Raw genomic sequence first — 12,996 nt, forward strand, 5'->3', positions numbered from 1 at the left:
AATGCACATGGCTCTCCAAATGGAATTCATTAATTAATTCAATGGCACAATCTGGATTAGATCTGAATGCATTTCATTTGGCAAAATGGCTTCACACACAAAAATGTCATTTCTAATTATATGAGCTTATCAAATGATGGCAAAACTGTATAAAGCAGCATTACAACAAAATACTCAAAAGCCAGACATATTTGAACTTTGAGGAGCCTCTTCATCAAGAAGCATCAGTGGCACATCAACAGTCTATGTGTCATTTGGAGAGGCAGTAACAAATTCCACACATGATTGCATTTCCACAATATTTGGTGTTTCTAAGATATAATCCTCTGTACTGTTAGAGGGTGTGATGTGATGGACCAGTTCACCTGGAGGTGTTTAGCCAGATAAAATGAGCTTAACCACCAGAAGAGAGAAAAAAGAAAAATTCATATGCGAAAGCAGATCACACTGTGACTGCTGTTGTTACTGTGGAATGTAATGTCAACCATGTATCAGTCACAGTAGCATGAATGTGTGGAATGATTCCAAGTTATGCATGTCATACCTGTCTTTTAATCGGCGAGGAGTCAAATTCATTCTGTGATCCTGTGAGCCTTTTGTATTCCAACCCCAAAACGTTTCAGTTTGACTTTCTGTTGTTCTCCCATGTTAACTTGAACTTCTATGCTTCAAAATACTTGTCATCACAAGTGGCGACCCGTCATAGGTGTGGCATTTGTACTTTTGTACTGTGATCTCAAGCACCCACTTTGTAAAAAAAAAAAGGGGGAAAAAATGACATAGCTGTATGTGTTAGAAAAAGAAAAAAAATGGGCTTCACAACCACTTGTGAACTCTCACAGTCTTTCCAAAAGTAAATGAACACTAACTTGATGGAAAAACTATGAGTGATTAACCTTTACGTCATATCATAAACAGTCCATAGCATTATATTTAGCGGCGATGTCTTCCTTCCATTTTGTGTCATTTCGCTCTATTGTACTGTGTCCTGAGGCACATCCTGTGCATACAACATTTTATAGAGTGTTTCTTCCTGCACTACGTCAAAGACAGGTCAGGATGCTCATCATTTCCTTCCAATGCACATTTGATGCAAAGATACCATTCATACATTTTCTATATCGTTTGTCCTCATTAGGGTCCAGAGGTGAGCTGGCCCCAGCCAATCTGGTGCACATATAAATAAACAGCCATTCACATTCACACCTACGGACAATTAAGGTCTTCACTTAACCCGATGCGTATGTTTTTGAAACGTGGGAAGAAGCTGGAGCACTTGGTGAAAACACATGCAAGCCAGAGTCATTAGAATTTTGGATTTGTCATAATAGTTTTTTTTTACTTATTTATTTTTTTTAATGCTGCCTTTTGGTTTTAGTTTGCTCAACTGCCTCACAGCCAGGAGTTCTCGGGTTCGTAACTCAGCTCTGGTCATCCAATATGAATGCGTGCTTCCATCAAGGTTATTAAAAGCTATGAAAAAATAAAATGGAAAAGAAAACATTTTCATGAACAAAGTCAAATAAAAAACAAGAGTGCTGTTAAAAATGATAACTAATCAAAACAACATTTTACATTTATAAACTATGAACTAAAACTATAATTATAGTGCAAATGACATAGTGCAATTCATTGCAAACATGAGCTTTCGGAGTTTATTTGATGTATTTTTTTGGTCTTACTATACAGCCATATGGAAAGACTGAAGAACAAATTGTAGTTTACTTTACAGTATTACACAATACTTAGTGATTTTTTTTTCTTGCACTCTAAAAATACGGCAAATAAAAAAAAACTAAAACTAATACAAACTACACATGTAAAGATACCACAACTTTAAATCAAGAAAATGCATGTTGAAACATCAACAATCAGGCCAATCTAAATGACAGAAAAATTCTGGACCTTATATCGAGCTTGTGGCACACACTTTATTACTGTAACAAAAGTTAACACGCCTAACTAAGCAAGCATAACAATGGAAAGACAATAATTTGTTACAGTTCAGTTGATTCCTTCATACTTTCAGTGACCTTTCAGGTTATGCCGTGCATCTGCCAGAGGCTTGTTTATTGACTGTACTGAAACTAATGCTCAAAAAGCAGTGCAACAAGCTGCGGAAGTAGCGGCCTGTGCCAAGTCGGTGTTCAAAGTGATCCCCTGGAATGCTTATACTGTTTCTATGAAATGAAGCTATTAATCAGTACCTATGTAGACGCCAACCTGGAATGTAAGGTCATAAATGAAAAAATGTACTTGAGATAGAAGCTAAATGAAATCAGTAGGCTAGAGGTTAATTTTTCCAAAGGCAACAGAGCTGCAAAACTGACACTCTTTACTTAATTCCACTACATCTCATAGCCCATTCAAGCTATATTTACTATACTGTGTGGTGCTCATAAAACAGAGTAAAATGGGACTAAAATCCATCTTCTCCAGAACATGAATGTAAATCATTTATGATAAGTGGATATCATAAAAACTAAAACTGACACTTCTAGGGCTAATTCTGCATTATATACATGATGACATCACATGTTTGAATAGTGACTTTTAATGACTTTCTTAAAGCTGGACCAAAGTTCACTTGGGCTGCACCAAATCCCCAAAACTCTGCCTGATTGGATTACTCAACAGTGCCTCTCTCAGGAGAGCCTCGTTTCAGAGTTTCTTTCTGATGAGGTCATCCTGCTTGATGACAAAGTTCATCAAGTCATGACACCTTAGCAGCTATCATAGGCTGCAAGCGCACATTATATATCGTAGTCTGCAAGCACACATTATACATGCATACATACGTACACACACACACACATCTCTCTCTCGCTCTCTCTCTCTCTCTCTCTCTCTCTCTCTCTCTCTCTCTCTCTCTCTCTCTCTCTCTATATATATATATATATATATATATATATATATATATATATATATATATATATATATATATGTGTCAGCTATGTCATTTTCCCCCTTTTTTTATATATACACAGTACATAGTTATTGCAGTTATATATAATTTGGTTCGGTGAAAGTAATTATTTTTATGATGGGGGAAGTGTAATTAATGAAGTAGCGCATTCACATGCACACTGCACAGCCTACAGGGCGCTGTGCATATTATCCACGCTTCATGCTCGAATATATTTGCCCAAGAAGAAGAAAAAGGAAATGACGTATTCCTCTAGTGTGACGTTGGACACCCCCATTTTCCGCGCGCGCTAGTGTCCTCAAAGATCGTGAATACATATTAAACATGCACTACAGATTTAACACAGCAACAGAACAAACCACCCGTCAGCCAAATTCGCGTTACTTTACCTTTGTAATTTTTTATACAGTAAGAATATATACAAAATACTTATATCGCAACAAAAGCAGCCGAGACAGTGAAAATAACATCAGCATTTTTGGGGACACGAGTGATATGTCTTCATGTACATTCCCGTTCTCTCTTACTACGCAGTTCCGCTTCCAAAGTCGAATTGCGACTTGTAAACAGACAAGTGTAAACAGCATGGCCGATAGAGTTTAGCGGATTGGCACACTAAACTGAAGTGGTCGAGTCCTGTTAATGATGGCGGGTGTCATCCGGAGGCTCGACGAGACGGTTGTCAACCGGATAGCCGCGGGAGAGGTTATTCAACGCCCTGCTAACGCTGTTAAAGAAATGATTGAAAACTGGTAAGTGACGCGCACTCAGAGCCAGCAGCTAAAGTAACTGTCGCTCGAAATGAGTGAGTGCATGGTGTCTTTAAATGTTTCAGTCTGGATGCCAAGGCCACTAACATTCAGGTGACGGTTAAAGACGGTGGACTGAAGCTGCTGCAGATCCAGGACAACGGCACCGGTATTCGGGTAGGACACCCGGCGGCTCGCCCCAAGGATGATACCAACACTTTCAAGTGCCTCCCACATTTGAAAAACATGCACGACTAAATTGTCCGTCGGTATACACTCCTTAGTGCTATAATTATTTAATTTTAAAGTTTCCAATTTTAATATTTCCGTTTCACTTGATTCTAGACAAGGCAAGGCGACTTGAGTTATGCAGCGCACATACACAAGGAACCTCAATGTGCTTTTATATCAAATCAAATCAAATCCAATCAAATTTATTTATATAGCACTTTTCATACAAAAAGAATGCAACTCAAAGTGCTGTCCAGTAAAAATGTCCAAAACACAACATAAAAAGGAAGACCCGCTCCCACCCTCCCTCCCAACGATCCCAAAGATATATATCCGCCAGTACATCAGCACTCGCACCTACACACACACACACCACATATACACACAAAGCACACAACCGTATAAACTTTGTTAAAAAAGACATGACAAGGCACAGAGGAACCATATGGGAAAGGGTACCCAAGGGGGGCTCGTTCACGCTGAGGGGAATGACAGTCCACGGGCCACAGGGAGTGCCGCTATCACAGAGACCCCTGGCCCGGATCAGCCGGGTGGACCTCACACAAAGTGTAGAGGCCCCCGGCCACCCGGACCCAAGGAGCCAAATGTTCAATACGAGTAATGGCAACAACTATGACAAATGTCAATTTTTTTGTGCCATGTCCAAAACTGCATTTCAGTTGGTGAAATTTTAACTGAATTTGCATTGCAAACTCATCTGTGTTTGAGCATATTCAAACACACAAATTGCCTTTTCTTTGCAATGAATGTCAATTCGTCACCCTGAAAAGTAGAACATTAAACTAACATTCAATTTAAGTTTTTACACATCTTGTTAAAATTTGAGGTCATTTGAGCGAGAATTGGCAGTTAATACAATATGAAATTATGTCAAATATTTGGAGTTGCACTAGATCCTGTTACTGCTCCGGTCATGCTCTTTGGTTCGTGTCTCTTGTCACACAGTAGGCCAGCTTTCACGAGGCAAAAACAATACTAATCCAGTTGTTTATCTGAAGCGCTGACTGCTCCCTACAAGGCTCTGACCTCTTTATTTGCGATGCAGAGAGAAGACATGGAAATAGTTTGCGAGCGTTTTACCACAAGCAAGCTGCAGACATTTGAGGACCTCTCTGCAATCGCGACTTACGGCTTCAGAGGAGAAGTAAGCACCGACACTCAATCATACATGGAAACAATACTCACATCTCCCTGGCGACTGTTTGCAGGCTCTGGCCAGTATAAGCCACGTTGCCCATGTAACCATAACAACAAAGACATCTGATGCCAAATGCGCCTATAGGTATGGCCACATGCGTAATCGGTTTCCCAATGAGGGAGATGGATGACATCGCTGCTTCTTGAATCTTGCAGAGGCATCTACAGTGACGGGAAACTGAAAGGCCCTCCGAAACCCTGCGCTGGAAACCAGGGAACGCAAATACTGGTGAGTTGGGCACTACCACTACCTTTCTATGGTGCTTGTGAATGGAGCCCATCACACATGACTTTGGGCGAGAGGAGTCACACGCCCTCCTGGACGGGTCGCCAGACAATTGCAGGGCACATACAGACAAACAGCCATTTACACTCACATTTATTCATGAATCATTTAGAATAGGGCCTAACAGATTTAGGCCTTGGGCTTTAGTGCTTTTAAAATTGACCGATTTTTGCTGATTGTTGTTGTTGTTGTTGTTGTTGACATCCCCCTATGCTCAACAAAAACAAGATTTGTACGATTTTTTTGTTCTGTTGTAAAGTTGAACCAATATTAGAGGACAAAATAATACAAAACAGTGTTCTGCCTCTAATTCATGGCGAACCTTTCTGACTAAGCGAAGGTAAAAAAAAATGCACGTTCACGTCAGGGTTTGTCAGGGTTCGTTCAAGGTCACAGATGGTTGTCAGACATTCAACAGATGTCCGCTGTACTTGTCTTGTTGCAAGATAATTTGAACATGTTCAAAATTCCCTTGCGACAAGAAAAATCACTAAAACTGTTGGCGAATGTTTTGCGAACATTTGCGACATTGAACGACTCTGACGTGAACGGAACAATTGCTGCCTTCAAAAACATTCGCACTTGTTCGCCGCTCAGCGGATTAGGGGCTTAAAATAATGGCCTAAGGTTTATTTATTTAAAAAAATTTTTTTTTTACAAAACATGAAAAACTGAACCAAATACTGATTATATAATATAATATTTATGAATAATTTAATTTTCAGTGGTAGAATTGAATGATCTGCTTAAGTACGGTAATTCTGAAGAGATTTCTGAGGTAAAAGGAAAAAAAAGTTAGAATATGACTAACACCGGTATTTTAAGAGGGTGACAATGTTTTTAATCAATCGGCCAAAAAAAATGTGTTAAATGATTGCCTCCTTTAACTGTCTCAGTCAAATTATTATTAGCCTCAGAAAGGCAGAACTTTTCATGAGAGTCTTTTTTTTTTTTTTTTTTTTGTCCCATTAGATTGTGCAGACGTACCAATGTTGTGCTATGTTGAGAACAAGTGCGCCGATAATTCGGTTTCTCTGCGCACAGGCAGAGGATCTCTTCTACAACGTGTCCACCAGGAGGAAAGCTTTAAAAAGCCCCAGCGATGAGTACTCCAGGATTGTCGAGGTGGTGAGCAGGTGCTGTTATGACAACTGTTCTTCGTATCAGAGAGTTACTTCTATCAACACTTTTTGCATTTTCAAAGTTTGGGATTTTGTTTTGTTTGGTAGGTATGCTATACACAATTCCGGCAAAAGCTTCTCTGTCAAAAAGGTGAGAGAACAACTCAATAATAAACTGAAGTGTATAATATTTTTTTTTTACCTTCATACATCTTGCTGCCCTCTTCCAGCAAGGAGAGACGGTAGCAGATGTGAGGACTTTGCCCAACGCGTCAGTGGTGGATAATATTCGAGGAGTTTTTGGCAATGCAGTCAGCAGGTGTGTGTCAAGTCGAGGAAGGAAACGCAAAAAAAACCCGCTATCACCGCTCTGCTGATTATCGGTGATGTTCCCAGGGAGCTGATTGAGGTTGGCTGCGAGGACCAGAAGCTGGCCTTCAAGCTGAAGGGCTACGTCTCCAACGCTAACTACTCGGTCAAGAAATGCATCATGGTCCTCTTTATCAACCGTAAGTGCCACGCGTGCAGGAAGCGTCGCTCGCTCAAGAAACGATTGGGATCGAACGGCGCTCGTGATCTTTCAGACCGCCTGGTGGAGTCGAGTGCGCTGAGGAAAGCAGTGGAGACAGTTTACGCCGCGTACCTGCCCAAGAACACACACCCTTTCCTTTATCTCAGGTAACACGTTTTAGAGGGCAGATGGTATGCAATTTTCCTTGACAATTTAATAAGTTCACAGGTGACTTAATCAAAGGTTCTCTGGCATCTTACTGTCGAAATCGTCACGTCTGGACGAATTTTGAGTTAGTGATTTTTGTGTTCAGCTGGTATCTTATAAGATGAGTTTTCCTTTTTGCCACCTTAACCTATAGCACAGACATATGAAGGAGACCTTTTCTGAAATTGCTATGGTAGACTTTTTTTTTTTTTTTTTTTTTTTTACATCCACTGCAATGTGAACTGTCTTTACCGCATGTTTTTGTCTGACCTTATCTCTACAGTTTAGAGATCGCGCCTCAGAATGTAGACGTGAATGTGCACCCCACCAAGCACGAGGTGCATTTCCTGCACGAGGACAGCGTCATCGAAAGCGTTCAGAAGCACATTGAGGGCAAACTGCTAGGCTCCAACTCCTCACGCACGTACTTCACTCAGGTACTAGTTAGTCTAATTGTCTTGACTTTTTTTTTTTTTTTAATAGCTTTATTTATACAGCACATTTCATACACAAGGCAACTCAATGTGGTTCACACAAGTAAAAAAACACCCTAAGCAGTTAAAAGCAGAAAAAAAATGTACATTAACAACATTAAACACATTAACAGAAGAATTTAAAACATTTATTTAAAAGTTAAGAGATAAAAGTATGTTTCTAAATTTGCGAAAAGATTATGGTACTGTGAAATGGATTTAGAATGATTAAAAAAGCTTAATCAAAGGTATGCGGGGGAAAAAGTGACATTTTTAAGATGGATTTAAAATGCATTTACACTCAGGATTAAATTATTCTTTCCTCCACTGTATTTATATATGAAATGTTCTATTACTGTATAGTGTTAGCCTATTTGCATAATTGACCAAGTCATTTTTGAACATTACTGGAAAACATGAAAAAACAAATTCAACCAACATGAAGACTCCAGTTGCTTTAATTCAACCTTTGTAAATTACGATGACCTAGTGACCGAGAAAAATCATGATTTTTGTTTTTATTTTATTTATTAATTATTATTATTATTATTATTTTTAATCAAGAACACTATTTCTTTCTTGATAGTTTGAAAGTATGCTAAAAATGACTTGGACAAATATTTTTCATTATTAGGCTGACTTTGTATAGAGGAATAAACTTTCCTTACTTTTGTTTCTGTGCAGACGTTGCTGCCCGGGCTGCCCGCGTGTGGTGTCGGCGAGGTCAAGTCATCCAGCGGCACATCGGAATCTGCCGAGCGCGTCTACGCGCATCAGATGGTGAGGACCGACTGTCGTGCTCAGAAGCTGGACGCCTTCCTCCAGCCAAAGGACAAGCCGCCTCCCCAGCCCGAACCCGCCGGGCAGAGCGGCGCGGATTCCGAGTCCAAAACCGTCGAGCCGGATGACGTGGACATGCTGGAGGCCCTGGACCAGATGGAGGCAGAGCTGCCGGAAAGTGAGAAGGAGAGGAGCGAACAAGTGCACGATGTCCAAAGGTGACTCCTTCGCTTAGTGTGTGCCCGCATGTCAGTAATGAAGAAGACAAGCGCTCTAGAAAATGAATAGATAGATGGTGCTGAACACGTGAATGTTGAATGTAATATTAGTGGATTTCTACTGCCCCCAACTGGCCTAAATAATTTCGACATGAGCCTAAATAAAATGCTGAACGTGTGTCTTGCATACTAGGAAGCGTCCCAGGAAAGAGCAGCTGGAGGATGAGGAGGAGACGGGAGAAGGACGAGAGGAGGACCTGACGGCCGCGGCCACGCCCAAGAGACGAGTCATTAAACTAAACAGCGTCAAAGAGCTGAGAGACGAGATTAGCGACAACACACATAAAGGTACAAAGTAGCTACAGTGAACTCCCGCCTCAGTCGCCGATTTTATTTATTGATTTTTCAATCATATCTGCTTTTTAATTCATTCACTGACAGACATTTTCAGACCCTTTTTCACCCTAACGTTTGAAAATTAAAAAAAAATATATATAAATAATAGGATTGAATGGCTGGTCTGTGAAAAGACAAATAAATGTGTCAATGGAAGTAAATGAGTTTGAAAGCGGAAGTCAACTCCCAAATCATTTTTATAAAAACATATTCTATGAGTCAGTGAGTCAGTGGACGGCAAGTGGCAAAATGGCCGCCCCCTGACATGGACAAAAACGGGTGGATTTCACGGCTTAACTCATATTTCACAAAGCCAACATCAATCGGGATGCCGTGTTTAGACTCGTGGGGGTGCATAAAACACATTCTTGTAAAGACAATTTTTGAGTTGACTTCCTATTTAAGAGTGTGTTGTAGCAGCGCGAGACAAGTGAACAATATTGCTGATATCTTGTGCAACACTGCTGCCACATCACTTTTTAGCCAAATCGCATTGAGTCATAAATGTGACTGTTACTTTTGGTTCTTTCTTTTTGCAATAAAATGATAATTCTTATTTGCCCCCAGGTCTGCAGGAGATGCTGCAGAATCACTCGTTTGTGGGCTGCGTCAACCCTCAGTGGACTCTGATCCAGCATCACACTAAACTCTACCTGCTCAACACCACAACACTAAGGTCACACACATGCGCACGCCCGCACACACACACGCACTTAGCAAACCTTCTTTTTACCGGTAGTTAACTTCATTGTCATTGTCCTCTTTGCTGCAGCCAGGAGCTCTTCTACCAAATCCTCATCTATGACTTTGGGAACTTTGGTGTACTCAGACTGTCTGTAAGTAACAAATGCACCACACTGCGATGACTTGTATTTATTTTTGAATTTAATGGGCCTTTGCGGGATTCTAGACACCGGCTCCCATTTACGAGCTGGCCATGTTGGCTTTGGACTCTGAGGAAAGTGGCTGGACTGAGGAGGATGGACCCAAAGAAGGCTTGGCTCAGTACATTGTGGACTTCCTGAAGAAGAAAGCAGAGATGCTGGAGGACTATTTCTCCATGGAGATAGATCAGGTTGAGGTTAATTGACACGTTTTTTTGGTGATTTGCTCAAGCTGTAACGGTTGTGCACTGCAGGAGGGCAATTTAATAGGACTACCCTTGTTGCTTGACAAGTACACGCCTGTCATGGAAGGTCTGCCCATGTTCATCCTCCGCCTGGCGACAGAGGTGACGGCCGAGTAGTTTAAGACTCCTCAATGATGCTCATGACAGCACCTTCAGTCTTTCGCTTGCCGCCATGCAGGTGAACTGGGACAACGAAAAGGAATGCTTCCGAGACTTCAGCAAAGAGTGCAGCGCGTTCTACTCTATAAGGAAGCAATACATCCTGGAGGCGGAGCCAGGAGAGGGGCAGGTCAGAGGACTCGAGACGCTTGCCAACACGTGTAACTTAAAGGTCACCATTGATATTTATTCGTATTTATTTTTTGTCACGTCAGGATGCAGAGCTGAACTCGTGGCGATGGAACGTTGAGCACGTCCTCTGCAAAGCTTTTCGTTCGCTCGTCAGTCCTCCCAAACACATCAGCGAGGACGGCACAGTGCTGCAGATCGCCAATTTGCCAGATCTCTACAAAGTGTTTGAGAGGTGTTAGATGACCCGATCAACCTCAAATGCTGCTGCTCCTTTTTTACTTTGTGTAACTTTTTGTATGTTGTCATTAAACTCAAATTCCTTCTTTGTACATGTTTGGCTCAAGCAACTTTCAAGGAGACAGTTTGGAATGCTTTTTGAGCATTTGATATCCTTGATATCCAGCAGAAGGTTCTTGAATTCGAGGATTGAATTCAAATACTGTCATGAAAAAATATTTGCCCTCTTCTAAAATGATTCTGTTGTTGCACAGTTTTCCCACTTTAATAACTGGAGGGCCGCTACAGCATTTTATGTGGCCTCGTGCATCGACTTAATGTAAAATTGCAAATTGTCTTTACTTTTAAAAACAATGATATTGCAAGCATTTTTGTTGCCAACCCCCCTTGTAAAATAATTGGGAAACTAGTAGAACAGTTTTTTTCACAGGCTTCTGATTTCAAAACTAACTACAGTACAGGTATCCATTTTTGTTGTGTATATTTATAATACTGTATCAGGTAATCAAGTCATAATGGCCCTCATAGGGAAACCATGGCTACGATGTGGCCCTTGACTAAAGTGAGTTTGACACCCCTGACTTGAGTAAACATAAAATGCACTTTTTAAATAGTTTATGAAGGAAAGAAAATATTCAAAGCCACCTGACCCTAAGGGGAAAAGTACTTAACCTCCTTATTAATTCATGAATTTACTGTGGCGAATCACAATTTTCATGAAATCACCCAAATATGGTGACAAAAATGACCAAATGAAGCCTGCCAAAAGATCTCAAAATGCCAAGACTCAATAACAGATCAGAAATAAAGACATTGACATCTATCAGTATAGAAATGTTTGCAAAGTCATTCCTCAAGCTTTAGGACTCCCATCGGATCACGGTGAGAGCCATTATCCACAAATTGAGAAAGCATGGAAAAGTAGTGAACCTTCCCAGAAATGGCCAAAAAATGACCCCAAGAGTACAGTGACGACTCACCCAGGAAGTCATAAAGGAACCCGGCACAACTTCCAAAGAATTGTTGGCCTCCGTCGCCTCAGTTTAGGTCAGTGTTCATGACTCAACAATGAGGAAGAGACTAGGCAAAAATGACATCCATGACAGAGTTCCGAGGCAAAAACCACTGATCGCCAAAAACAACAAACGCTCATCTTTTGCAAAACACACCTGAATGAGTCACAAGACTTTTGGGAGAATATTCTATGGATTAATGAGCTGAAGGTTTTTGGAAGGTGTGTGTCTAGTTGCATCTGCCGTAAATGTAACAGCATTTCTGAAAAAGAACATCGTACCACAGTCAAACTTGTTTACCGTGTGATGGTCTGAGGCTGCCTTACTACTTCAGAACCTGGATGAGTTGCTATGATTGAGGGAACCATGAATTCTGCTCTTCACCAGAAAATCCTGATGAAGACTGGCCATTAGTTTGTGACCTCAAGCTGAAGCTCATTTGGGTTCTGCATCGCGACAACGATTGAAAAAACATCAAGTCAACTTCTGAATGGCTTAAAAAACACAAAATGAAGATTTTGACGTGGCCTCGTCGAAGTCGAGACTTCAATCTGACTGATATGCTGAGGCATAACTTTTAAATGGCCGTTCATGCTCGAAAACACTTCATGTTGCTGGATTAAAGCAATTCTGCAAAGATGAGTGGGCCAAAATATCTCCACAGAGATGTGACCGATTTATTGCCAGTGATAAAACGTTTAATTTGTTTTTTGCTGCTGATGGTGGTAGAACCAGTTATAAGATTGAGGGACAATCACTTTTTCCACACAGGGCCATGTAGGTTTGGATTCACAACCCCCCACCCCACGATAATAAAAACCTACATTTAAAAAGTGCATTTTGTGTTGGCTGTGAGCCTGTGACTAATATTTACATTTGACAAAGGGAAATCTTTACGTGACAAAAAAAAAAAGCTAAATAAATAAATCAGGAAGTGGTCAGACATGTTTTCACATGAACATGAATGCTCAAATTCCAGAGGGCAGAAACCCAGGTTCTGAGCAACCTTAAGTCAAACCAGGCATTTTTATTTAAAGGATAAGCGGTTTGGATAATGGATGGATATACCGGTATATATTTTTAATACGTCACTAAACTTCACTTTTACCACATCAACATTCCACGGTCGAACAGTCACAAGCCGAGTGGATGGAACTTATGCCTTCACTCCCGGTTTGTAATGCCACTGTAAGTGTGGAAAATCGTGGGC

The 12,996-nt window shown here is 40.8% G+C and overlaps 1 protein-coding gene across 2 annotated transcripts; it reads left to right on the forward strand.

Annotated features, from left to right (window-relative positions):
- Positions 1 to 3,203: 3,203 nt before the first annotated feature.
- mlh1 (mutL homolog 1, colon cancer, nonpolyposis type 2 (E. coli)) lies at positions 3,204 to 10,865 on the forward strand. 2 transcript variants are annotated; one of them, XM_086045903.1, is made up of 19 exons: positions 3,204 to 3,678; positions 3,762 to 3,852; positions 4,973 to 5,071; positions 5,136 to 5,209; positions 5,281 to 5,353; positions 6,455 to 6,546; positions 6,640 to 6,682; positions 6,762 to 6,850; positions 6,928 to 7,040; positions 7,116 to 7,209; positions 7,533 to 7,686; positions 8,407 to 8,720; positions 8,914 to 9,068; positions 9,684 to 9,792; positions 9,889 to 9,952; positions 10,027 to 10,191; positions 10,255 to 10,347; positions 10,424 to 10,534; positions 10,620 to 10,865. In XM_086045903.1, the coding sequence occupies exons 1-19, from the start codon at positions 3,569 to 3,571 to the stop codon at positions 10,773 to 10,775; spliced, it is 2,199 nt and encodes a 732-aa protein (XP_085902029.1). In that variant the 5' UTR covers positions 3,204 to 3,568; the 3' UTR covers positions 10,776 to 10,865. The 2 variants fall into 2 exon arrangements, with proteins under 2 accessions (XP_085902029.1, XP_085902028.1); XM_086045902.1 differs by having other exon boundaries at positions 6,928 to 7,209.
- The last annotated feature ends 2,131 nt before the right edge of the window (positions 10,866 to 12,996 follow it).

Source organism: Filicampus tigris, chromosome 11, assembly GCF_054856515.1.
Source record: "Filicampus tigris isolate MCC_2025a chromosome 11, RoL_Ftig_1.0, whole genome shotgun sequence".
In the NCBI taxonomy this organism is placed as follows: Eukaryota; Metazoa; Chordata; class Actinopteri; order Syngnathiformes; family Syngnathidae; genus Filicampus; species Filicampus tigris.